Here is a 27,545-nt window from a genome sequence, read left to right as displayed (position 1 = left end):
CAAGGAACTGCTGATGCTGGTTGACAGAAACAACACAACACAACAAAGTTCTGGAGTAACTCAGTGGGTCAGGCAGCATTCCTGGAGAACATGGTTGGGACATCTCTTCAGTCTGAAGAAGGGTCCCAAGCCAAAACTTTATCTATCCATGTCTTCCAGAGATGCTGCCTGGCATGCTGAGTGACTTCAGCACTTTGTGTTTAAACTTAACGCAGCTTTCTGTGGGAAGGATGCAAATTTACTGAGTTACCGTAAAGGGTGGTGTTGCCTTGGGTGGAGTTTTGTTTCATGTTTGGAATACTCTTTGCAAATATTTGCTTCAGTGTGCCCAGTGATAGGCTGAGATTAGTAGAAGTTTAATTGTCTGAGCACATATTTGCCTTTTGAGTTCATTCATACAGTGCAAGGGGAAAGTACATATTTGATTTATAAATTCATATGATCCTCCTTTGTTTGGTTGCAATGTGATATTAAAAAAAGCTGCATTTACAACAGTTGTTTAGGTTATATATTTTTTGCCCTTCATGAATAATGGAAAAAAGCAATGTCAGTATTCTAAGGGAAATGGTGTACTGTTCTTCTCTCAAATATAACTTCATTTAGGCCGCCCTCCTACCAACGGGCAAGTGCAGCAACCCCTGTACTTGGAATTGTGTGATCATGCACACTGGCGCATCTCCTATCCCCATTTGGGGGTGTGAATCTAGGTAACATAGAAACATAGACATAGAAAATAGGTGCAGGAGTAGGCCATTCGGCCCTTCGAGCCTGCACCGCCATTCAATATGATCATGGCTGATCATCCAACTCAGTATCCTGTACCTGCCTTCTCTCCATACCCCCTGATCCCTTTAGCCACAAGGGCCACATCTAACTCCCTCTTAAATATAGCCAATGAACTGGCCTCAACTGCATTCTGTGGCAGAGGATTCCAGAGATTCACCACTCGCTGTGTGAAAAATGTTTTTCTCATCTCGGTCCTGAAAGATTTCCCCTTTATCCTTAAACTGTGACCCCTTGTTCTGGACTTCCCCAACATCGGGAAAGTGGCAAGGAGATGCCAGCAGGTTGCCACCTTGACCAGTGTTTGGGCTACTGTTGTTTACATTGTATATTGACCAGCTGAGAGGAAAGATGTAAATTCAGAAATTCTGGTAGACAGGAGGTCCAGTCCTCAGGTAGGTGTACCTCCTGTCTCCATGTGGAGCAAGGCCAATGTGCCTCCCAACCAGATATGGGTCTAGACCAGTGCACTTCCTCCCCCCCCCCATGTGGTCCAGGTCATGTACCTCCTATTCCCATGTGGGTGTAGGTCAGTCTCCCCTTTCTCCCATGGAGGTTCATGCTAATGTCTCATTTATTCCCACCTTACCTGCCGTATGTTTCATAATACAGCAAACCGGGACGACGTAGAGGGAGTTAATTTTTTTTAAATCATTAACTTGTCTGAGTTTCAAGGTCTTTAGGTATACTATTTCATTTTCCTTTACATTTTTTTTAACATTAATTATGTCAGTTTAGAATTCAAAAGCGTACTTCACACTTTGAATTGGTTTTGTAAGATGACTGATCTAACCTCAGGATTAAGTATTAAACCTCGTTGTTTTCTTCAGGATTAATATAACTCACCTATATAGAAACATAGAAAATAGGTGCAGGAGGAGGCCATTCAGCCCTTCGAGCCAGCACCGCCATTCATTGTGATCATGGCTGATCGTCCCCTATCAATAACCCGTGCCTGCCTTCTCCCCATATCCCTTGACTCCACTAGCCCCTAGAGCTCTATCTAACTCTCTCTTAAATCCATCCAGTGATTTGGCCTCCACTGCCCTCTGTGGCAGGGAATTCCATAAATTCACCTAGGTTGAAATAAATGAACTTAAAGCAATTTGCTTTCTCGATGTGGTCGAAAATGTTTCCCTACTTTGTCTGCTTAAAGATTTATTAGAGCATTATCCAAGTTTCTTTGACATTAGTTTTTTTTTTCTTGAATTGTCTCAGCTGTAATGCAGATGGAGGCATCAAATCCAAACGAGGTTTAAAGGACAGTGGAAAGTAATTTTAAAGGAAATGTTGGGATGAGCCAACTTGTCTATCATTTGTCAAAAGTGTTCCAAGGGAGACCGTTCTGAGATCATATGTGGGAGCTAAATTGATTAAGGGAAGGAGACCCTGCCTTACAAATTAATGAGTTCTGGGAAAAAAATGAAAGATCTTGTTCAGATTGCACCCATTATATTTAGATGTTGATATGATGCCACAAGGATGACTAATTAACAAAGGAAACTGTTATGAAACAATAACACATACAGAGGTGAACTCAAATATGACTAAAGCAGGGAAGGCATAGGGTGGTTGTGACTGTAGCTGTGTTAATGTGGGACCAGGCAAATCAAATTCATTAGGGTTTGGACAGATTGAGAATTGAGCTGAAAATTATGTAAAGCCAGAGTAAGATATTTTGTGAGCATTTGAGCAATGACCAAGGATAGCTTGTGCCATGGTATGGAGAGCTAAATTAAACCAGACTAGAAATTATAAGAGATTTGAGATCAAATTAGAGTTTTTATAAGCATTGAGGAGAGAATGGTGAGCTTGTTCCGAGTCTGGAGTAGTGACTGCTCAGGGAACAAGTTACTGATTTGCTATTCCAAGATTCTGAATGCAACAGATATATTAAACCGCTTAATGTTTCAGATCGCCACAGTTCTTTAGCTCACAAAGTGTGTTTAGATGTAAATGCATTACGTGTACGGAGGTGAGTGCATGCATTGAACTGCCAGAAGGGAGAGCTTGCTTAACAGATTCACTGGTGTTCAACAGGAAATGCCAGATTTTGTTGACACTGCACACGGTATGCTTAGATTTCAGTAAGAGTTTTGATATGGTGCCACAGGAATGATTAATCCACACAGTCAGAAATCATGGGACAGGTGGCAAGCTGAATTTAAATTGAGAATGTGGGGGAAGATACCGAATACCAAATCCAAAATTGAATAACATTTTATCAGTTTACTGTATTGTTTTAAAAATATTATTAAAAACTTGTCAGAAGTTAAGAGTATTTAATATATGGAATAATCTATAAGGTAAGGTATTAAGGTAAAGAATGAAAGCGCATTGCAATCATACTCACTGTGAGCTCATTGGACTCACTGTGAGCTCATAGTAAACATACGTTTGGCAGCAGTGTTAATCTTTGCAAACAATATGCGAGTTAAAAAAAATCTAAATCTCTGACCAAGGCTATGGAGAGAGATTTTAATTTGCTTCCTTATCAATTACATAATGGTAGGGCTGGAGCATAGGACTGAGTGCAGGCTGTTGGAATCACGAGGCAGCAGCACTACCAGCTGCTCCACTCCATCGCCCCAGTTTTTGTTGCAGTATTGCTAAAATATAGGAAACATTGTAACTAATTAGGTGACGCTGTGTTTAGGTTCTGGTGAAGTGTCATGGTCCTCAAATAGCTAGCTCTATTTCTCCCCATCTACATCCTGTGGAATATTTTCACAATTTTTGTTCCAGATTTCCAACATCTGCAGTCATTTTGACATTCACCGTGGTTACATTAGGAACTAGACTGACCCAGACAAAAGAGATCAAATTCCATTCGAGTAGCTAATTAAATAAAGCTGGAATTCTACAAAAAAGCTGGTATCAATGACATTGGCCAACTACTGGATTGTTATCACTAATGCCCTTCAGCCTCAGAAACGTGTAATTCTTACCCAGTGTGAAATATATGCAACTCCCAACCAACAATGAGGTTGTTTTGCAACTGCCCTGAGATGGGAAATAACTAAGTTCAGGGGCAAATTACAGCAACATCGGTGTCACTGAGCAAATAGGTAAACCACGTTTATTTTGATTGCTCTCAACACACAATTCCGGATCAAATTATTTGCAAAGTGTCTGGGGAGATTTTTTAATGGTGCAATATAAATCTAGTTATTGCGTAGTTTGAATGCAAACTGGCAAGAAATTGTAAAAGAGGTCGCTGCAACTTCACAGAATTTAAACAACTGGTCAATTCAAAAAGTTGAACATCAGATACACGTGTCAACAAATGACTAACCATATTTACATTTGAATTGAGTAACTTAACTCCTCCACCAAGAATACTGCCAAAATAATACATTTCCTGGAGGAGCTCTTATAGGGAATTGAAAAAATCCATACTATATAATAATCAAAAACTATACGGAGGAGTGCGAACAAACAGTGAAGGGTTGAATGAACAGAAGAACATCAAGGCTGTTGACCTATTTTAATTACATTTCTAATCTCTAACTTAACCTCATCTACATGGTTCTGTAACCATTCCCAACAAAAAGCTATTAACTTCAGTGGTAAAATTCTTCAACTACATATGCAATCACAACAGCCTTTTGGGTAAGCATGGGAAAACTGGAAAAATGTATGAGGCTCAGAAGGCAAAATGGTTTATCAACAAATATCAATAATTAATTAATAACTTCAATAAGGTGTCTGTTAGTTAACAGAATATTGTCAGGGACAACTCATCTGAAAAACCAGTGATACATTCAGCATAGACCACCTAACATACCTCAGTTCAATCTGGCTCACAGTGTAAATGCATCCACATTGAACAGTAGCATTGCTTGCAGTTACACCGTTTTCTCCTCACTAAACAAAAAAGGGATGAGGTAATGAGCTATCTTTAAGTCACTGAGAAACATTAAGTTATGAAGAATGGCAGGCTATGCTTTATATGCTTTATATGTAGGCAGCTTTTATAAGTGACTAGACTAAGTGGGACCCGTTGGGTCCCAGCATCATACGGGAGGGCTGGTCACCAACGCAATATTCCACCTCTCCACCAATTCCAATATTGCTCGCCATTGGGGGGGGGGGGGGTGGCTGTTGCGCTAGTATGGGTGATGTGGGCCGAAGGTACTGGTTCCAGGGGGCTAGTATAGACATTGTGGGGCGAATAGATTCTTGGGCTGGCATCAAACTGTTGCAACAATTTTAAAGACAAGCCAAGGCAAACAATTGGGCTGCAGCCATCTGACAACCAAAATTCATTTTGTGAACACATACTTTAAAAAAAGGCGTGGCAAACAATTGGGCTGCAGCCACCTGACAACCAAAATTCATTTTGTGACCACAAACTTGTTAAAAAGGCGTGGCAAACAATTGGGCTGCAGCCCTGGAGTCGACGTGCATTCAGTGTTATTCGCAGCTCAGAGAGCCATGATCCTCTCGCTTCCTGGGTCTGGCAGAGACTGAGTGAGGGACTACACTTCCAGGTTTTATAGTCCCTCACCCCTGCTGCCAGCGGGGGCAGCAGAGAAAATGGCAAATTTAAAAAAAACATTAATATATCTCTGATTTTTCATCGATGGGAAAAATCCTCCGGTCCCGGAAGGCGGAGGGGGGCTCTGAGTGAGGTGGCCAAAAATGATGGCCGTAGGTGGCGGTGTTCTCTCGGAAATCGCAGCACAGTGGGCCAAAAGCGGTCAAGATCAGACTTTTAGTAATAATAGGTATACTAAGATTTTATATGTACTATATGTAGGCAGCTTTATATGTAGGCAGTAAGCCCTACTGCAAGCATAAAAATGAGACACATAACATCAGGCCTGGCTGGAATAAGTATGTAGCTGAATATCATACTGAAGCCCGTGAAGCCACCAAATCATGGGCGATGGCAGGTAGACCCAAACAGGGGCCTGTGTTTGAGCACAAGAAGCTCACTAATGCAAGGTATAAGTATGCTGTTCACTTCATCTGTAAAAATGAGCAAGCTATGAGGGCTGATTCCATGGCTAAGAAGCTGCTAAGTAACAAAGCTACAGATTTTTGGAAGGAAGTGAGAGCTCTTAACAGTTGCAAAACATCTTTACCATGCACTGTAGATGGAATCTCCAGAACAGCTAATATTGCGGAGTTATGGCGACAACATTATAGCACTTTATTCAACTGTGTCCAAGGTGACGTATAGGGTGGACAATATTGAGAGTAATGACTTGATGGCGATTATGTCACATGAGGTGTATCATGCCATGAACAAGCTGTCCAACAACAAAGCAAGTGGCTTGGATCATATTTCTGCTGAACATTTTAAGTATGCGAGTATGAGGATAGCTCCTCTCCTTGCTATTTGTTTTACTGGCTTTATGATTCATGGCTTGTTACCAGACTCAATGTTGTCTGTCCTGTTAGTGCCGGTCATCAAGGACAAAGCTGGTAAAGTAGGCAGCCTAAATAATTACAGGCCCATAGCTTTAGCCAGCATATTGTCAAAAGTTTTAGAAAGAGTTCTGCTGGATAGAATAAATGAGTTTGTTAACTCCACAGATAACCAGTTTGGCTTTAAAGCTAAACATGGCACTGACTTACGCATATATGCCCTAAAGGAGATTGTAAACAAATATAGAGGCAAAAACTCTTCAATCCTTATGTGCTTTATTGATGCTTCCAAAGCCTTTGACTGTGTTAATCACCAGAAGCTGTTTGGTAAAATGAGTCAAAGAGGGGTGCCTAAATACATTGTTAGAATTCTGGCCTACTGGTATGCCCACCAGACTATGCAAATAAAATGGGGCAATATGGTCTCAGCCCCATTTGGGGTTAGCAATGGTGTTAGACAAGGGGGAATTTTGTCCCCAGTCCTTTTTAATCTATATATTGATGATCTGTCTAAACAATTGAAAGCCTGTAACACTGGGTGCGTTATTGGTAATATTTTAGTGACCCGTGTTATGTATGCAGATGATCTTGTGGTCTTTAGTCCATCTAGCGCTGGTCTCCAGCAGCTCCTTACTATATGTTCTGTGTATGGTGTGGAACATGACATTAAATATAATGCTAGTAAGAGTGCTGTTATGATCTGTAGAACCAAAGAGGATAAATGTCTAAAATTTCCTGATTTAAAATTGTCTGACAATAATTTTAGTGTCTGTAATAAGGTAAAATATCTAGGGCATATTATTACAGAACAAATGACAGATGATGAGAATATTTATAGGCAACAACGCATGCTGTATGTACAGGCAAATATTCTCTTGCCTAAATTTGGTGCGTGTGCAGATGTGGTGAAGCTGTCGCTATTTAGAGCATACTGCACACCACTCTACACTGCGCACCTGTGGTCGAACTATGGAAAGACAAGTTTGCAGAGACTAAAGGTGGCATATAACGATGTCATGAGAACACTGCTAAGGAAACCTAGATGGTGTAGTGCCAGTAATATGTTTGTGGCTGCAGGAGTCAGTACTTTAGAAGCTATCCTAAGAAATCACATGTATAAATTCATTTGCAGGATAAATGACTCTAAAAATGTAATTATTGTGGCCTTGTCAAACATAAGGGTTAGCACTACACGCTACGAATCCCAGCTGTGGAGACACTGGTATCGTTGTCTCGTTGTAGGACATTGATCATTCTTTTAATCTGGATTTTTAACTTATGTATTGTGTTTTAAAAAATATATAATTTTGATGCTTTTATAAGTGATATACTAAGATTTTATATGTACTTTATGATAGGTCTACCAGAGCAGTTGGATTGAGGCAGCAGGGAGCCTGGACAAGGTGGGAGCAGGCCATGGACTGAAAAGTCACATGGACTGAGCTCTGGCAGGCTGAACCACAGCGCATCAAGTTCCTGGTTCAGGCAGTGTATGATGTCCTGCCCAGCCCATCGAACCTCTTCATCTGGGGCAATGCGGAATCTCCAGATTGCCCGCAATGCTCAGGCAAGGGGACGTTGGAACACATGCTGAGCTGCTGTCCAAAGGCTCTTGGGCAGGGCCGGTACACATCGCGTCACGACCAGGTTCTTAAACCCATTGCAAAAGCCATCAGCATGGGAATCAGCAGCTGTAGACGAGAACGCCCCACCACCCAGATGATCACCTTCGTGAAGGCCGGAGTGCAGCTGCCAAGAACCACAGCAGCCAGGAATCAGTCAGGAATCCTGGCGACTGCGCAGGACTGGCAGCTTTCTGTAGACCTGGTGAAACAGCTGAAGTACCCACAGCACATTGCCACCACCACCCTGAGGCCAGATATCCTTCTGGTCTCAGAGGCGACCAAAAACATTGTCTTGTTGGAACTGACTGTGCCGTGGGAGGACCGTCTAGAGGAGGCCCACGAGAGGAAGATGGCCAAGTATGAAGAGCTGGTCATAGACTGCCGCAGGCAGAGCTGGAAGGCAAGGTGTATGCCCATCGAGGTTGGCTGAAGAGGTTTTGCAGGGCAATCGCTCTACAAAGCCTTGAGTGCACTGGGCATAAACGGAGTGGCGAGGAGCAAGGCCATCAAGAACACCACAGAGGCAGCGGAGAAGGCCTCGAGATGGCTCTGGATCAGGAGAGGAGGTCCATGGGGAGGAGCGAATGCCACCTGAACAACAAGTCGTGGTCTGATCAACCACAGCTGGGTCGCCTGGGTGAGGGTGTCTGATGTTGAAAGACCCGAAACACCCAATGACCCCAGGTTACATCACTGATGATGTGTTCAGGAGCATCTATCAATGTATTTGTATCAATCACTGTGTATGGTGTGGAACATGACATTAAATATAATGCTAGTAAGAGTACTGTTATGATCTGTAGAACCAAAGAGGATAAATGTCTAAAATTTCCTGATTTTAAATTGTCTGACAATAATCTTAGTGTCTGTAATAAGGTAAAATATCTAGGGCATATTATTACAGAACAAATGACAGATGATGAGGATATTTATAGGCAACGACGCATGCTGTATGTACAGGCGAATATTCTCTTGCGTAAATTTGGTGCGTGTGCAGATGTGGTGAAGATGTCGCTATTTAGAGCATACTGCACACCACTCTACACTGTGCACCTGTGGTCGAACTATGGAAAGACAAGTTTGCAGAGACTAAAGGTGGCATATAACGATGCCATGAGAACACTGCTAAGGAAACCTAGATGGTGCAGTGCCAGTAATATGTTTGTGGCTGCAGGAGTCAGTACTTTAGAAGCTATCCTAAGATATCACATGTATAAATTCATTTGCAGGATAAATGACGCTAAAAATGTAATTATTGTGGCCTTGTCAAACATAAGGGTTAGCACTACACGCTACGAATCCCAGCTGTGGAGACACTGGTATCGTTGTCTCGTTGTAGGACATTGATCATTCTTTTAATCTGGATGTTTAACTTATGTATTGTGTTTTAAAAAATATATAATTTATGATGCTTTTATAAGTGATATACTAAGATTTTATATGTACTTTATGATATTTTTTAATATGCAATGCATTTTTTAATGTAATGTAGCCCCTTGTCTGGACCTCGAGTCCGTAATAAAATTTATTATTATTATTATTATTATGATGGTATGCATTGCTCGAGAAGTTAAGATTCTTGATTAGCTTTTAAAAAAAAAGAGATTATATGCCTGAAAGCAAAGGAACGGGGTGCTTTGGGTAAAGAAGTAGCACTAAATAGATAGTTCCTGCAGAGAACAGCGCCACATGCACATTAGGCTTGTCTGCGCTGAATGATCCTACCAATCTAAGTGTTTAAAGGGGCAAAGATAAGAGACACTAACCTCTTCTTCCCACTTAACATAACGTGCCAGCAACTGCAGAGTCAGTTTCCAGAAGCGATGGGCCAATGGAGGGAGGAAGATGTGATCATCCCAGCATTTCATAAGGTTCTGCCACAGAATGCAAGTGACCTGCAGCCGAAACTCGCTTCCATCTAAGTGAAATAGACCAAGCATTGTCAGCACAAACCTTTGAACTGGCCTTGTTCATTTAGAGCATTTCTATTGGAAAAGTTCTTACCTGGTGCTTCCTTCAAACCTTCAGACAAAGAAGCCTCAAAATTTCCGGCAATTTCTTTGAACCTGTTAAAGGAAATGGCTACATGGTTAAACGTCTCTTGACCTATGAAATGACTAAATGAAAAAGGTATGGCAAAAATATAGACATGGATTCTGACAGTGGTCAGGTTTCTCTTTTAATCTAGTTTTCTACTGACACGTTTGCTGCTTTTAATGAAGTGCGAGCCAAATAGTTTGACACCCAGCATTATTAATACATGAACAGGGGAAAACCTTTACCCACTAACCCTATTCTGCCATTCATTTGCTTCATGGCTGATATCAACTTAATTCTAAATGTCAGTCTTGATTCTGTAATCCTAATAAATCTGGCTCATTAAATACAAAATCAATCTAATTTTTGCTCATTTCAATTGACCCCAGCCTTACTTATTTCATGATCTTTTCTGCTCATTGTGTGAAAGCCACTCACTTGAAAAAAGCATAGCTTATGTTTAATAGCATAGATTATATTAGCTGCTTTCCTGAGGCAGCATACAAGTGTACATGGGGTCAATGGTGGGGGGGGGGGGGGGTCTGCGTGATGGACTGGGCAATGCTCCACAACTCTGAAATTTATTGCGACCATGGGCTGAAAAGTTAGACAAACCAAGCTGTAATGCATCCCGTTAGTATGCTTTCTATGGTGCATCTGTAGTCTTCTTAGTCTTTGTAGGAAGTAGAGGCATTTTGGCTGTAGATCCAATGTGGATGGACTGGGACAAATTGTTGGTGATATTTACACCTTGGAACATGAAGCTCTTGACTATCTTCAGCACCATTGATGCCGATTCCACCTTGTACTCCACTTTGCTTCCTGAAGTCATTTTTAGTGAAGTCCACCAACCTTGTCTTTGGAATCTGGAAGGAAACCTGCGCACCTGGGGGAATCAGAGGATTTCATAACAAGAGGATTTCAGTACAGGAGTAGAGAGGTTCTTCTGCAGGTACACAAAAATGCTGGAGAAACTCAGCGGGTGCAGCAGCATCTAGGGAGCGAAGGAGATAGGTAACTTTTCAGGCCGAAACCCTTCTTCAGACTGATAGGGGTGGCGGGGAGAAGGAAGGAAAAAGGGAGGAGGAGGAGCCCGAGGGCTGGGGGATGGGAGGAGACAGCTCGAGGGCTAAGGAAGGGGAGGAGACAGCAAGGGCTAACAAAATTGGGAGAATTCAATGTTCATGCCCGCCGGATGCAGGCTCCCCAAGCGGAATATGAGGTGCTGTTCCTCCAATTACCGGTGTTGCTCACTCTGGCAATGGAGGAGACCCAGGACAGAGAGGTCGGATTGGGAATGGGAGGGGGAGTTGAAGTGCTGAGCCACCGGGAGGTCAGGTAGGTTTTTGCGGACCGAGCGGAGGTGTTCGGCGAAACGATCGCCCAACCTCCGCTTAGTCTCACCTATGTAGATCAGCTGACATCTAGAGCAGCGGATGCAGTAGATGAGGTTGGAGGAGATACAGGTGAACCTCTGTCGCACCTGGAACAACTGCTTGGGTCCTTGAATGGAGTCAAGGGGGGAGGTAAAGGGACAGGTGTTGCATTTCTTGCGGTTGCAACGGAAAGTGCCCGGGGAGGGGGTGGTACGGGAGGGAAGGGAAGAATTGACAAGGTAGTTGCGGAGCGAGCGGTCTTTGCGGAAGGCAGACATTGGGGGAGATGGGAAGATGTGGCGAGTGGTGGGGTCACGTTGGAGGTGGCGAAAATGACGTAGGATTACTTGTTGTATGTGACGGCTGGTGGGGTGAAAGGTGAGGACTAGGGGGACTCTGCCCTTGTTGCGAGTGCGGGGATGGGGAGAGAGAGCAGTGTTGCGGGGTATGGAAGAGACCCTGGTGTGAGCCTCATCTATGGTGGAGGAGGGGAATCCCCGTTCCCTGAAGAATGAGGACATTTCAGATGCCCTGGTGTGGAACGTCTCATCGTGGGAGCAGATGCGGCGTAGGCGGAGGAATTGGGAGTAGGGGATGGAGTCCTTACAGGAGGCAGGGTGGGAAGAAGTGTAGTCCAGATAGCCATGGGAGTCAGTGGGTTTGTAGTGGATGTCGGTCAGGAGTCTATCACCTGCGATGGAGATAGTGAGGTCAAGGAATGGTAGGGAAGTGTCGGAAATAGTCCAGGTGTATTTCAGTGCTGGATGGAAGTTGGTGGTGAAGTGGATGAAGTCAGTCTGTTGTGTGTGGGTGCAGGCGGTGGCCCCAAAGCAGTCGTCGATGTAACGGAGGTAGAGGTCAGGGATGGGGCCCTGGTACGTATTGAACAAGGATTGTTCGACGTACCCGACAAAGAGGCAGGCGTAGCTGGGGCTCATGCTTGTGCCCATGGCTACGCCTTGTGTTTCGAGGAAATGGGAGGAGTCAAACGTGAAGTTATTGAGGGGTTATCGAGGTTCTTCTGCAGTTGTATAGGGCTCTGGTGAGACCACATCTGGAGTATTGCGTACAGTTTTGGTCTCCTAATTTGAGGAAGGACATTCTTGTGAATGAGGCAGTGCAGCGTAGGTTCACAAGATTGATCCCTGGGATGGCGGGACTGTCATGAGGAAAGATTGAAAAGACTAGGCTTGTATTCACTGGAGTTTAGAAGGATGAGGGGGATTCTTATAGAAACATATTAAATTATAAAAGGACTGGACAAGCTAGATGCAGGAAAAATGTTCCCAATGTTGGGCGAATCCAGAACTAGGGGCCACAGTCTCAGAATAAAGGGAAGGCCATTTAATACTGAGGTGAGAAAAAGCTTTTTCACCCAGAGTTGTGAATTTGTGGAATTCCCTGCCACAGAGGGCAGGGGAGGCCAAATCACTGGATGGATTTAAGAGAGAGTTAGATAGAGCTCTAGGGGCTAGAGGAATCAAGGGATATGAGGAGAAGACAGGCACGGGTTATTGATTGGGGACGATCAGCCATGATCACAATGAATGGCAGTGCTGGCTCGAAGGGCAGAATGGCCTCCTCCTGCACCTATTTTCTATGTTTCTATGTAAACCCAAGCAGTCACAGAGAGAACAGTCAATATTGAACCCAGGTTGCCAGAGCTGTGATGCAGCAGCACTACTTGCTGCGCCTCAGAACCAGGTTCTGATGTTCCTCAGTACTGTGAGACAAATATATCCTTCAACGTTGCAGCATTGAGAAAATACTAAAGCATGTGAAGTATATCAAATACATTACAATATGACTAGTATTATAAATATCAGCGAGGTGTCCATCCATCGGAAATATTACGAGAATTAATTTTTTTGCCCGTGCTATTTAGTTACTTAAATTATACCCTCGTATTATCCAATTTTCTTTTATAAAGAACTTAAAATGATCAGGAGTAATCCATACAAAACAGAGGATATATTTATGACACTTCACTGGAATGAAAATAATGCACGATATAATATTTACCGGATCTGATAATAAACAGACAGGCTCCATTTCCCAAGGAAATGTTGGTATGCTGAATGTGAGCGTAGTTTTTTAACACTTGCTTGGGATGCACACTGGCACTCAAATTTTCTGACAAAGTCCATTGTAATTGTGTATTTCTGGAATGATGAATACATGGAATGGTTAGAAGTTAATGTCTTAGGGAACAACATCCTGCATTTAGAAAATACCTTTGATTTTGTAATAATGAACTTAAAATAAAATTTTATTAGAGGAATCTGCATATCATAGTCCAAACCAATACAGACTTTGTTTAATGGTTACATATTAAATATCCAGGTTTCCAGTTACCAAAGTAGCTGGGATCCTCCTTTATCAGTTACATATTAACATTGCCTCTAAGTATTTATTTATATTTATAGATAGAAAAAATAAAGAAAGAAAGAAACAAACAAACAAATTAGTAAAATAGGATAAACTATCAATAATACAACTTAGGAGATAGGTCCGTAGGTCAGAGCACATAACTATTCATCTAGTCCTGGGTTCAGGCTTCAGTCCGGCCTCCGTGCCGGTCCAATCTACCCCTTCAAATAATCTATAAATGGAGATGTATCAAACAGAATTTGACACTAAGCCACAAAGAGATATTAAGTCAGGAAAGGAGGCAAGTTTTAAGAAATGTCTTAAATGACAAAGAAGGTAGAGATAGACACAAAATGCTGGAGTAACTCAGCGGGACAGGCAGCATCTCTGGAATAGAAGGAATGGGTGACATTTCGGGTCAAGACCCTTCTTCAGACCGAACACATTTGCACATGGTGTAGACACAAAGTGCTGGAGTAACTCAGTGGGTCAGGCAGCATCTGTGGGGGGGGGAAAAGGACGGGCGACTTCTCCAGCCTGAAGGGTCTCGACCCGAAACGTCGAGACCCTTCTTCAGGCTCATAGTCAGGGGAGAGGGAGACACAGAGATAAGGAAGTGTAAGATGTGAAAACGAGACTCAAGGGGTATGGAGATCAAGGAGAATGTAGAATAGATCATTGTTAGCTAGAAAGTGACAACGAAGCAGAGGTAAAATTTGTGACAATAAATTGAATTGTATTGTATTGTATTGTATTGTATTGTATTTAATCAGGGGACAGTCAGACTGGTCGGAGTACTAGCAAGGGGGAGGGATGAAGAGAGGGGGAAAGCAAGGGTGACAAAGTTAGGAAGTCAATATTCAAACCGTTGGGGTTTAAATTAATTTGCTTTGATGCCTCGCTTTCACACAGTGCACTTCTTTATCTCTGTATCTCCCTCTCCCCTGACTCTCAGTCTGAAGAAGGGTCTCGACCCGAAATGTCACCTATTCCTTCCATCCAGAAATGCTGCCTGTCCCGCTGAGTTACTCCAGCATTTTGTGTCTATCTTCGGTGTAAACCAGCATCTGCAGTTCCTTCCTAAACAGCAAGGTGGAGAGGTTTTTTTTGAGGGAATTCCTGACCTGGGGCCCAGGTATCCCCAAAACAGTTGTCTACAGTGGAACAATGTTAAGCAAAGATGTGATAGAGGATACAGGGAGCTGGAGAATCACGCTACTGGAGGAATTAACAATGATAGGGCGAGGCAAAGGTACTGCATGGGGTTCTCCAAGGTGCTCCGGTTTTCTTGCAGTTATATAGCCCCCGTCTCAACCTCAGAATGCACAAAGTAATTTCTACCCAGTGAGATACTCTGAATCACAGATACAATTGTAATGTAAGGAAAAATCTCACTACCCGATATATCAAACTTTTCCTCATCTGTGGCCGCCACCACTACCTTTGCGTCATTGGTTTATGGCAAATTGGCAGGTATATGTGGCTGACATATCCCACATTAAGCGATACCAACAAACCACAATTCTTGGAGGATATCTGATATTAAAACATTGATTTATGTTCAGTAAACCAACTTGCACCTGAATTTAATTAATCCATGTGGCCATCAGCAGGTAGCAATCTTGTCATTTAAGCCAAAAGCTTGTTTATTAGTCCCAACTCAGAGATTTAAACACAAATTCTCACCTGATACGAGCCAGCCATATTGGGGGAAGGCTGCAGTCTTCAGGCTGCAGCCTCAGTACCAAATCTATCCTCTACAATGGATGCAAAACATGGATAGGGGTGTTCCCTAATGATGTGATTATTATTTAATCCCCGATCAACATCACTAAAACAAATGAACTTTTCATGGATCTTGATTTTCATGGAACTTAAGACTTAAATTAGTTGTCATGCTTAATATTATTATAGCAGCAACAATACTACAGAGATACAGGCAGCATATTTGAGCAGCTAATAGTGCTGCTGCTTCATAATTCCCGAAACCTGCCTTCAGTCCTATCCTTCGGTGCTGTTTGTGCTGAATTGACATAACATTTTCTGACCGTCTGAGTTTCCTCTGAGTGCCCGGTTTCCATCCACATCCTGAAAATGCCTTGGTTGGTAGGTGTATGTTAGAGTCTGCATATAGTTGATGGGAATATGGGGAGAACATGTAAAGGGATGCTTGGTGGTCTGGTTGACAAAGATTTGATTGGCCACGAGGCCTGATTTCATATGACGCTATGAATTGGTGATTATTAAATATTTGGGGACATCTAAAAATATGGAAACTGGAAATTCAAATGCAAGCCTTTATTTCTTATTCAAATATAAACACTTGTGCATAGTTGGTTACCTCATGGAATGTGTCTGGATTGCCAGGATTAAATAATGATGGCAATTTTTCCTCTAATCCTCGTACCATTTCTGGCCAGACAGAATTCACCATAAAATCGTAGCCTGGAATTACTTTGTTTTTATCACTGGAAGACAGAGTACATGCAGTTAAATATTAAAAGAAAGGTAACAACTTGCACAATAGGCATTCCTTGTGGCATTTAAATACAATTCCTATTTGTACAGTTTAAGATTGATTTTACACTTGTGTGCAATTGAAGGTAGCTGTAATTCTGGCCACACATGAAAAACATTACAAATTCAGCAAAGATTTATGCCAAGTACACCGGTATCTAACTGCGCTCAGTTGTGTGTTTGAAGTAAAGAATTCGGAGAATGTTCAGAGAGACAGCAGAGAAGGTGCAGACAGAATGGATTTCAAGGTGATTGATGAACAGAAACAGTTGTGCCGATTCCCACCAATGCGTCTCTCTATCACAAAAGGAGAATTGTTGAAGGGCGTCAGCTGATCAGACAGCATCTGTGGAGGGAAATAAGCAGTCATTGCTTTGGGTCTAGATTCTTATTGTGGACCCGGAGTGTCGACTGTCCATTTCCCTTCACAAATGCTGCCTGTCCCACTGAGTTCCACCAGCAGCTCTCCAATTCTTTTGCTCCAGATTCCAGCATTTGCAGTTTCTTGTGCCTCTGTCTCTGTGCCACGTTGACCGCTCTTCAGTCATTCCATCAAATCATGTCTTTCACCTTCCGGAGGACTAATGCCAATTTCCCCCTTTGTTTTACATTTAGTTAACTGTTAACTCATGAATAATATAATCTACATTTTGTCCATGCATAATGATTCTCTGTTGTTCAAAGGTTAATTTTTCATGAAGTTAACATAACCAGAGGATAACAGCTGTAAACTGCTACTACTAAAAGACACATCATTGAAGGTCTATTTTCAGAAAACTAAATAGAAACCTTTGTTAAATATTTGCACCCTGCAATATTTTGGCTTGTAAGTAAAGTATCCTTTATTGTAAAGATCCTTTATTGTATTTGCGCTGTTTGCTGCCTCACTCACTCCTTCAATGTGCCAACCGCATGCTCCAGACATTGACCTCAGAAGAAGGAAGTGGACATTGAGGAGAAAAGAGAGAAAGAGGCAGAGAGTGAGTGATAAATGGGTGTAGAGGTAATAGTAGCAGAAGTTCACGAAGCGATCAAAGTGAATGGGCCTGGTCAGGGATATGTGACCAGAGAGTAAGAAAAACGCTGGGAGTGGTCAACTACCTTCAAAGGTTTGTTGATGATACCAGTGAAAAGTCATCTGTGGATTGGTGGGTCTGCTTCTATGAGTACTCTAAGCCAACTTTAAGGACTGCATGTGCAGGAAAGAATTGCAGATGCTGGTTTAAATCGAAGGTAGACACAACATGCTGGAGTAACTCAGTGGGACAGGCAGCATCTCTGGAGAGAAGGAATGGGGGACGTTTCGGGTCGAAACCCTTCTTCAGAAGGCTGCATGAAGAAAGACATTCTTGTCATAGAGGGAGTACAGAGAAGGTTCACCAGACTGATTCCTGGGATGGCAGGACTTTCATATGAAGAAAGACTGGATAGACTCGCTGGAATTTAGAAGGTTGAGGGGGGATCTTATAGAAACTTACAAAATTCTTAAGGGGTTGGACAGGCTAGATGCAAGAAGATTGTTCCCGATGTTGGGGAAGTCCAGAACAAGGGGTCACAGTTTAAGGATAAGGGGGAAGTCTTTTAGGACCAAGATGAGAAGTTTTTTTTCACGCAGAGAGTGGTGAATCTGTGGAATTCTCTGCCACAGAAGGTAGTTGAGGCCAGTTCATTGGCTATATTTAAGAGGGGGTTAGATGTGGCCCTTGTGGCTAATGGGATCAGGGGGTATGGAGAGAAGGCAGATTCAGAATACTGAGTTGGATGATCAGCCATGATCATATTGAATGGCGGTGCAGGCTCCAGAGATGCTGCCGGTCCCGCTGAGTTACTCCAACATTGTGCGACTATCGCCAGTTTTTTAAAGCTCATCTATCGACTTGGGTTAGGACTTGCCGGAATATTTTATTTGCAGATAACTCACCCGGTTATTGCTCCTCCAGTCACCACCTGGAGGAGGCGACAATGTTTGGGAATGAAGTCCAGCAGTTTGCCATACATCTCTTTAAGAACATTTGCCCGAGACTGATCAAATTCTTTACTGATGACCTGGAAGGAGGAATAATCTTCACTTTTAAACTGATAAAAAGAATGGTTAATAAGCAACTGAATGCAACAAATGGCAACATTTGGGTCACAAAGTTAAGGGAAACTGCTAAGTTATATAAAATAAATTATAGAATAAAAAAGCCTACAAAAGGGTATATTTATTAATGCATCTTTAAAAAGGTTGAAAAATAGGATGGTGGATGATAAAAGGCAAATGGTAAGATCAGCATTTACCTGTCTTCTGGGACAGCCTTCCTATACTTCCCTCCCCAGCCTGCTCCCCGATTCTCTTGCCCCTCATACCATTTGACTTTGACTCCTGAATATTGTTCCCCTCTAAACACTGCTGCTTTGCTGGGTATACAAATGGGGGTCGCTAAAAAAAATCTGATTCATGGTCAAATGTGAAATATACTTGGAATAATAATTCACTCACTCACCTCCTCCACATATGGTTTCACAAGAACCTGACCGATCAGGGCTTCTGCATCCCTTGTTTTGTCTATGGTGGCGTAGGTCCTTAGACAAGGGCGGACAATCTCAACATTGGCAGTCTGCAAACCTTCCAACAGAAGTCCTTCCAGGGATTGCTGAAGCATGGCTGTGATCCCAGCAATTCGCTGTAAACAAAGTTTAGTATGCACGATGTCAATGCTGTGCGTAAACACAGATTTGGGATTAAAAAATACAACATACAATACCAAAAGATCAGAAACTGAAAATCAAAAGGAAAATCAAAATCAGAAGGCCTGGCGGAAAAACTGCCATCATTATTAAATTATCAAATTACTAAACAGAAGAATTTAAAGAGAAAATAGAAAATATTTTTTCATGCCCACTATCAGGCAGGCTAACACTGGTTCCGTTGTACTTGGCACTAACAAGGTAACAATTAAGAGTAGTTGGTCACATGCAATGACTCTTAATGGGATACATACCCAATATTACATTTGTTATACATTTGCAAGGAAAGAGATAACGGAGGTGTTTAAAGTTGGTTAAAGTCATTGCTAGGGAAGAGAGGGGGAGAGAGAGGGGGAGAGAGGGGGAGAGAGAAAAGTGAAAAGTGGAAGTCTCTCTCAGGGATCAAATGAAAACTGAAAAACTGCAACTGTTATGTTTTTGGTTTGGCTATTGTATGAGTTATGAAAACATAGCAGGCAAATAAAGTTAAGATATATAGTTCTGAAATGAAATGATGTACAAGTTTGAGGAGAGAAGGAATGGGTGACGTTTCGGCTCGAGACCCTTCTTCAGACTTCTGAGGCCTGAAGAAGGGTCTCGACATGAAACGTCACCCATTCCTTCTCTCCAGAGATGCTGCCTGTCCCACTGAGTTACTCCAGCATGTTGTGCCTATCCTCGATTTAAACCAGCATTTGCAGTTCTTTCCTACACAAGGAGTTGATTGGTCTCCTTTTATTATGCAACTAGAAAAACATATTCCCCTTACGTATTTCACGTTGGAATATATATGTGATATGTCCACCTTCCAATGTAATGGAAGAAACCAGCAGAGCCATCAAACAGAGCACAAACAGTGTTTGCACACAGCAGGCAGGTCCCATGCAGCACCCCAGAAACCAGATTGCCCGAATCCTCCAAGATCGTTGTGCAATGTTTTCTAAATCTTTGGAAACTTAGTAAATGTTGAAAATGCAGAATCTTTAAATACAGGGACAAAATCATTCCCATTTGGTTGGTGCGGAGAATCACCTCGTGCAAAAATAAAGATGCTGGACTACATCTCCATCATCCACGTGCACCAGCAGAATTTTATCAGAGGGTTCCCTGAAACTGGCTTCTACTAATTGCTTCTATTCTATAAAACCAATATGTGCTAATTAAGGCCACTGTCAGCTTGCTTTTACAAATGAGGGTATGAAATGAAATGGCTCTTTCCTTCGTATGTATTAACTGCTCCCGTTACAAAATCAGAACTCCATCAAACCAAACACAGAATTGCACACTTACAGGTCTCACTTTGTCCAAAAGGGGCATTCCTTTGCTTTGCACTGCATGAAAATGTAACTGATTAAACTCTGTGCCAATCCTTTCCAGCATTTGTCCAGCTAAGGGCGCACTGTTGAAAAAGGAGAGAGAAAGAAATAAATTAATAAATGAAGATATTAAAATCAACGACACCTTCAAATAACATCTAAAGCCATCATTCCTTTGTACACTCCAGTCTATGACGAAATGTCGGAGAGAAAGAGGTTACATCTGGACCGTGGCAAATGCAACTTTGACAATTTTCAGTATGAAAGGATGTGATTTGACTTGTGAACAAATCTTGCAGAGGGCACTATTTAGGGTGGCTCCAACTTACCAGTTTAGCACAACACCAAGAGATGGCACATTTCAAATGTTCCTAAGGACAGCAGTCTGGCAATAAGCGCCCTTGCAGTCAGATAAGCTGGATATACAGCACTGCCTTCTCAGTCAACAGCAGAGTGTCACTTCCATGGCAGCACTGGGAAAGCAACACATCGGCTTCTTGTGGCAAAAATGATTTTTGTTTTAATCGCGTGGAGGGACATCCGCGTTGTACAACACAAAATGGAGCTTTTAAAACAAAGATTGTGTCAGGATTTTAGAGTAAATCAAGATGGGCGGCACGGTGGCGCAGGGGTAGAGTTGCTGCCTTACAGCGTCAGAGCCCCGGGTCCTGGGTTTGACCCTGACTATGGGTGCTTGTCTGTAAGGAATTTGTACGTTCTCCCCGTGACCTGCGTGGGTTTTCTCCGAGATCTTCAGCTTCCTCCCACACTCCAAAGACGTAAAGGTTGTAGGTTAATTGGCTTGATATAACATATAACATATAACAATTACAGCACGGAAACAGGCCATCTCGACCCTTCTAGTCCGTGCCGAACACGTATTCTCCCCGTCCCATCTACCTGCACTCAGACCATAACCCTCCATTCCTTTCCCACCCATATACCTATCCAACTTATTTTTAAATGATAAAATCGAACGTGCCTCCACCACTTCCACTGGAAGCTCATTCCACACAGCTACCACTCTCCGAGTAAAGAAGTTCCCCCTCATGTTACCCCTAAACTTCTGTCCCTTAATTCTCAAGTCATGTCCCCTTGTTTGAATCTTCCCTACTCTCAATGGGAAAAGCTTATCCACGTCAACTCTGTCTATCCCTCTCATCATTTTAAAGACCTCTATCAAGTCCCCCCTTAACCTTCTGCGCTCCAAAGAATAAAGACCTAACTTAACCATATAACCATATAACAATTACAGCACGGAAACAGGCCATCTCGACCCTTCTAGTCCATGCCGAACACGTATTCTCCCCTAGTCCCATATACCCGCACTCAGACCATAACCCTCCATTCCTTTCCCGTCCATATAACTATCCAATTTATTTTTAAATGATAAAAACAAACCTGCCTCCACCACCTTCACTGGAAGCTCATTCCACACAGCCACCACTCTCTGAGTAAAGAAGTTCCCCCTCAAGTTACCCCTAAACTTCTGTCCCTTAATTCTCAAGTCATGTCCCCTTGTTTGAATCTTCCCTACTCTCAGTGGGAAAAGCTTATCCACGTCAACTCTGTCTATCCCTCTCATCATTTTAAAGACCTCTATCAAGTCCCCCCTTAACCTTCTGCGCTCCAAAGAATAAAGCCCTAACTTGTTCAACCTCTCTCTGTAACTTAGTTGCTGAAACCCAGGCAACATTCTGGTAAATCTCCTCTGTACTCTCTCTATTTTGTTGACATCCTTCCTATAATTAGGCGACCAAAATTGTACCCCATACTCCAGAATTGGCCTCACCAATGCCTTGTACAATTTTAACATTACATCCCAACTTCTATACTCAATGCTTTGATTTATAAAGGCCAGCACACCAAAAGCTTTCTTTACCATCCTATCTACATGAGATTCCACTTTCAGGGAACTGTGCACAGTTATTCCCAGATCCCTCTGTTCACCTGCATTCTTCAATTCCCGACCATTTACCATGTACGTCCTATTTTGATTTGTCCTGCCAAGATGTAGCACCTCACACTTATCAGCATTAAACTCCATCTGCCATCTTTCAGTCCACTCTTCCAACTGGCATAAATCTCTCTGTAGACTTTGAAAATCTACTTCATTATCCACAACCCCACCCATCTTAGTATCATCTGCATACTTACTAATCCAATTTACCACACCATCATCCAGATCATTGATGTACATGACAAACAACAGTGGACCCAACACAGATCCATGTGGCACCCCACTAGTCACTGGCCTCCAACCTGACAAACAACCATCCACCATTACTCTCTGGCATCTCCCATTCAGCCACTGTTGAATCCATCTTGCTACTCCACCATTAATACCCAACCATTGAACCTTCTTAACCAACCTTCCATGAGGAACCTTGTCAAAGGCCTTACTGAAGTCCATATATACAACATCCACTGCTCTACCCTCATCAATTTCCCAAGTAACCTCTTCAAAAAATTCAAGAAGATTAGTCAAACATGACCTTCCAGGCACAAATCCATGTTGACTGTTCCTAATCAGACCCTGTTATCCAGATGCTTATATATATTATCTCTAAGTATCCTTTCCATTAATTTGCCCACCACTGACGTCAAACTAACAGGTCTATAATTGCTAGGTTTACTCTTAGACCCCTTTTTAAACAATGGAACAACATGCGCAGTACGCCAATCCTCCGGCACTATTCCCGTTTCTAATGACATTTGAAATATTTCTGTCATAGCCCCTGCTATTTCTACACTAACTTCCCTCAATGTCCTAGGGAATATCCTGTCCGGACCTGGAGACTTACCACTTTTATATTTCTCAAAAGTGTCAGTACTTCCTCTTCTTTGAATCTCAAAGGACCTTATTCTTGTTCAACCTTTCTGTGTAACTTAGTTGCTGAAACCCAGGCAACATTCTAATAAATCTCCTCTGTACTCTCTCTATTTTGTTGACATCTTTCCTATAATTTGGCGACCAAAATAGTACACCATACTCCAGAATTGGCCTCACCAATGCCTTGTACAAATTTACCATTACATCCCAACTTCTATACTCAATGCTCTGATTTATGCCAGCACACCAAAATCTTTTTTCACCACCCTATCTACATGAGATTCCACCTTTAGGGAACTATACACATTTATTCCTAGATCCCTCTGTTCAACTGCATTCCTCAATTCGCTACCATTTACCATGTACGTCCTATTTTGATTTGATTTGTCCTGCCAAGATGTAGCACCTCACACTTATCAGCATTAAACTCCATCTATATGTAAATTGTCCTTAGTATGTGAAGATAGTGTTAATGTGTGGGGATCGCTGGTCGGCATGGACTCTGTGGGCCGAAGGACCTGTTTCTGCGCTGTATCTCCAAACTAAACAAAACTAAAAATGAGCAGTTGAAGGAGAAGAGGATAAGGTGATCGGGAACAAGGTTGGCTGGGACTAGGACTTCATCTGTCCGAAAAATTATTTCCTCCTGTCATTCACTGGCAACTGTGAGACACCTCTGTGGACTGAATCTAGGTACTCTACAAAGTGGATTTAAGCGTAGAATGGGTGTCTATTTCACCTATTACCCAGACAGCTTCATCAACAGCTCATCCTCCCCATCAACCCTGACCTTATCCTACCAGAGATTTTTTTCCTTTGTTCTGTTCATCCCTCCAAAAAATCTTTGCAATTTAAAATCAAGTGGCAGCGACCTGAAGCATTAAATCTGCTCCTCTTTCCACAAATGCTGCCTGACCTGCTGAGCTCTGCCAGCATTTTCTGCTTTAATCCGTGACACGCACATCAAACCAGACTTCGCCGTGACCACGTGGGCTACCTCCGGGTGCTCTGGATTCCTCCCATAACCCCAAAACGTGGGGGTTTGGAGGTTTATTGGCGTCTCTAAATTGTCCCGAGTGCGTGGATGGAAAGTGGGATGATAAAGAACTAGTATGGACAGGTTTTCGACGACTTGTGGTGGGCCGAAGGGTCTGTTTCCAAGCTGCATCGCTAAACTAAATTCAACTGAAAGCAGAAGTCTGCTCTGCATTAAATGGAGCCACATTTACACCTCGGTTGTTATAGTCAGACGTCATCTATTTTGCTGACGTGTCAGTCTTAAAGCCTCTCACACACATACTCCCGACACTATTTTGGTGGCTTCTGGGCCTTTGCATGGATAACCGCTCACTCCCAATTTCACAGTCCGTGCCATCTATTTGTTCATCCCTTCTCCATCATAAGCGTGGGTGAATTCTCACCACAAATCAGACACTTAGCTGTCCCCACCCTCCAATCAGGCTGTGCAACGGACCCATCCTAACCTGCATCCAACCACTCTTTTTCTATGACATAACCCTAATAACTCCCACTACCTAACCGCATGCATGACCAACTCCCTCTATCCCCACAACCCAGTTGCAGATTTGACCATCCCCACCCCTCACGCCACCATCCGATCACACGCCTGACCCCTGAAGTTTTCCATCCGATGCTGCCCTTCCTCTAATGTGGTCCATATCCTTGTAGCTCACCCCTTGGTTATGCTCTCTTCTACTTCAATGCCTTCAACTAACCCCCATCTTCAGGTCCAATTCTCTTCACTCTTCCCCCCCCCCCCCCCCCCCCCCACCCTGAACAACTGTCTTTCCAACTTCCTCTGCCAACTTGTAACTGCAGAACTATTGCAGGAATGAACTCTTCACATGCTGCGGCCTGCTCTATAGTGCACTAAACCCAAGAATGACATTTGGACCCATGCTTAATAGAATCTCACACAAGAGAGGCTTACACAAAACTGGCAGGTGGCTGCATTGGACTATGTTAACACATGCTTGGCTGCTAAGTTATGAGAGTGCAACACTTACCCACTTGCTTCTAAAGGTGAAGTCTCTTTGGAAGATTGAGAGTGAAGGATCTTCTCAATTTTTTCAACTGATCGTATTACTTGAAGCAGTCTTAACACACACATCTGCAAAGGACCACATATATAAAGCAGATCTTTATAATTAATATTTTATTTAATGCTTGAATAATTTCTGGTCTCAATATTCAGATCTGCTACAGACGGCAGTGGAGGCCAATTCACTGGATCTATTCCAGAGAGAGTTGGATATAGCTCTTAGGGATAATGGAATCAAGGATATGGGTAGAATGCAGCAACCATGATCAACCATGATCATATTGAATGGCGGGGCTGGCTCGAAGGGCCTACTCCTGCACCTCTTTACTGTTTCTATTACTTCTCTCATTTGATACATTGCAAAGCACAAATGAAATAAATGATTGATTTCCACGGATGAACTTCTTGAACTATCGACGAATCCAAGCGCAGGTTCGGCGATCGTTTAGTTGAACCACTCCACTCAGTCAGCCTAGGCCTACCTGATTTCCCATTTGCTAAACATTTTAACTCCCCCTCCTATTCCCATTCCCATACTGACCTTTTTATCCTGGGTCTCCTCCACTGTCAGTGTGAGGCCCAATGCAAATTGGAGGAACAACACCTCACATTTCGATTGGGGTAGGAATATTGATTTATCTAACTTCATGAAACCCTTGCTTTCCCTCTCTTTCCATCCCTCCTCCACCCTAGTCCTCCGACTAGTTTCACTGTCCTGATTAATTTACTGATTTTATGCCTCCTTGTTACCTTGAAACATACAAGATTGTTAAGGGTTTGGAAACGCTAGAGGCAGGAAACATGTTCCCAATGTTGGGGAAGTCCAGAACCAGGGGCCACAGTTTAAGAATAAGGGGGAAGCCATTTAGAACGGAGACGAGAAAACACTTTTTCTCACAGAGAGTTGTGAGTGTGGAATTCTCTGCCTGAGAATTCCACACTCACTGTGGAGGCCGGTTCTCTGTTTACTTTCAAGAGAAAGCTAGATAGGGCTCTTAAAGACAGCGGAGTCAGGGGATATGGGGAGAAGGCAGGAACGGGGTACTGATTGGGGTTGATCAGCCATGATCACATTGAATGGCGGTGCTGGCTCGAAGGGCTGAATGGCCTACTCCTGCACCTATTGTCTATTGTCTTCCCCTCAGCTAACAATGAACCATTCTACATTTCCTTATCATCGTCTGGTTTGATCTGCCATTTTCACATCTTACTCGTCCATATCTCTATTCTCCCTCTCCCTTGACTCTCAGTGTGAAGAAGGGTCTCGACCCGAAATGTCACCTATTCCTTTTCTGCAGAGATGCTGTCAGACCCGCTGAGTTACTCCAGCTTTTGTGTCTATTTACTGAAAAGGAATCTAAAGAGCTGAAACTGAAGTGTACCTACTAGATGTTGCACATCTCTAATTCATGAGCAATCTACCAGTTGCAACAATGCAGTTCAGTCATAATTAGTTTGCTTTTGCCTCCAAAGATTTTGGTTGAACACGTAATCCAGACTGACACTAATGCAGCACTGAAGAAGTGTTACAGTTCGAGGGATTATCTTTTGGATGATTCATTAAACCCACATCCCATCAGCTCATTCAAGTGAACACAAAAGATCTTATGACACTAAGTAAAAATAAAAGTTTGGGAGTATTTCTCGTTAGTGTGTTATCTCAAATCCATCACTTAATACATTTTAGCTGGTTATCCAGTGGTTGTCAGTGGAACTTTATTGCTTTCAAATTACATTTCCTAAATTATAAATGTGATTACATTTCATCGGCTATAAATGAATTGAGAGCTATCCCAAGGTTGTGAAAGATGCTATCGATATATAACAGTTCCTCAATTACTTTAAATGTCCTGAGCCAAGGCAATGTCTAATATTAATGAAGGACCAACCTCTTCTGGGAGTTTAATCACACAGACAAGGCTTTAAAATAATGGAGTTTCATACAATCGGAATGAGAATCACAAGAATTGTGAAAGCATATTAAAAACTAATTTCAAGCTTTAATGCACCATCAACTTATCTTTGCTGTCTCAATCTTTGTAAACCAAAAGCTGTTGTATGTAACACTAATGCCACAAGAAATTTGAACATCCCATCTAAATCTTCCCTAAAAGTATCCGATGAGTAGCTAGGCTTCTCTGATCTTAATATGGCTGAAAAGGGGGTAATCACACTGTGTGTGTACATGAGGATTATTAAATATTGTTACTGTAGAATTAGATCAATCCAATGGTCCCATATTTTTCTTTAACACATGGATTCACAAATGCAGTGTCAATTGGTCAAAAACTTGCGAATGACAATGAACATATTAGGATACGTCTGATGCAAGGAGCTAAATAAGAACGAAGGAAATGAAATCATGCAAATAGACAAAAAGGGCGTCATTGGAACTTCGTACAGAGGAAAATTTAAATAAAAATAACTGGATAGCTGAACCAAAAACTAAAATGCTCCCAACAGTTCACTGCATTAGTGCAGAGAAAAAAAGTTAAACATCTAAATGACATGTGTGATTTC

At 42.5% G+C, this 27,545-nt stretch overlaps 1 protein-coding gene across 1 annotated transcript in view; it reads right to left on the bottom strand.

Annotated features, from left to right (window-relative positions):
• Positions 1-27,545, bottom strand: part of cog2 (component of oligomeric golgi complex 2) — a 61,804-nt gene that overhangs the window by 16,050 nt on the left and 18,209 nt on the right. The window contains exons 5-12 of the mRNA XM_033021831.1: positions 24,991-25,094; positions 20,105-20,213; positions 18,571-18,750; positions 18,006-18,130; positions 15,909-16,035; positions 13,220-13,359; positions 9,789-9,850; positions 9,551-9,702 (exon numbers count right to left, since the gene is read on the bottom strand). Of these exons, the coding sequence (XP_032877722.1) occupies positions 9,551-9,702; positions 9,789-9,850; positions 13,220-13,359; positions 15,909-16,035; positions 18,006-18,130; positions 18,571-18,750; positions 20,105-20,213; positions 24,991-25,094 (999 nt within the window). The remainder of the gene's footprint in view (positions 1-9,550; positions 9,703-9,788; positions 9,851-13,219; positions 13,360-15,908; positions 16,036-18,005; positions 18,131-18,570; positions 18,751-20,104; positions 20,214-24,990; positions 25,095-27,545) is intronic.

This window comes from Amblyraja radiata, chromosome 5 (assembly GCF_010909765.2).
Source record: "Amblyraja radiata isolate CabotCenter1 chromosome 5, sAmbRad1.1.pri, whole genome shotgun sequence".
NCBI classification, from domain to species: domain Eukaryota; kingdom Metazoa; phylum Chordata; class Chondrichthyes; order Rajiformes; family Rajidae; genus Amblyraja; species Amblyraja radiata.
Note: the sequence above shows the minus strand (reverse complement) of the source record. Positions and strands in the feature narration are given on the sequence as shown.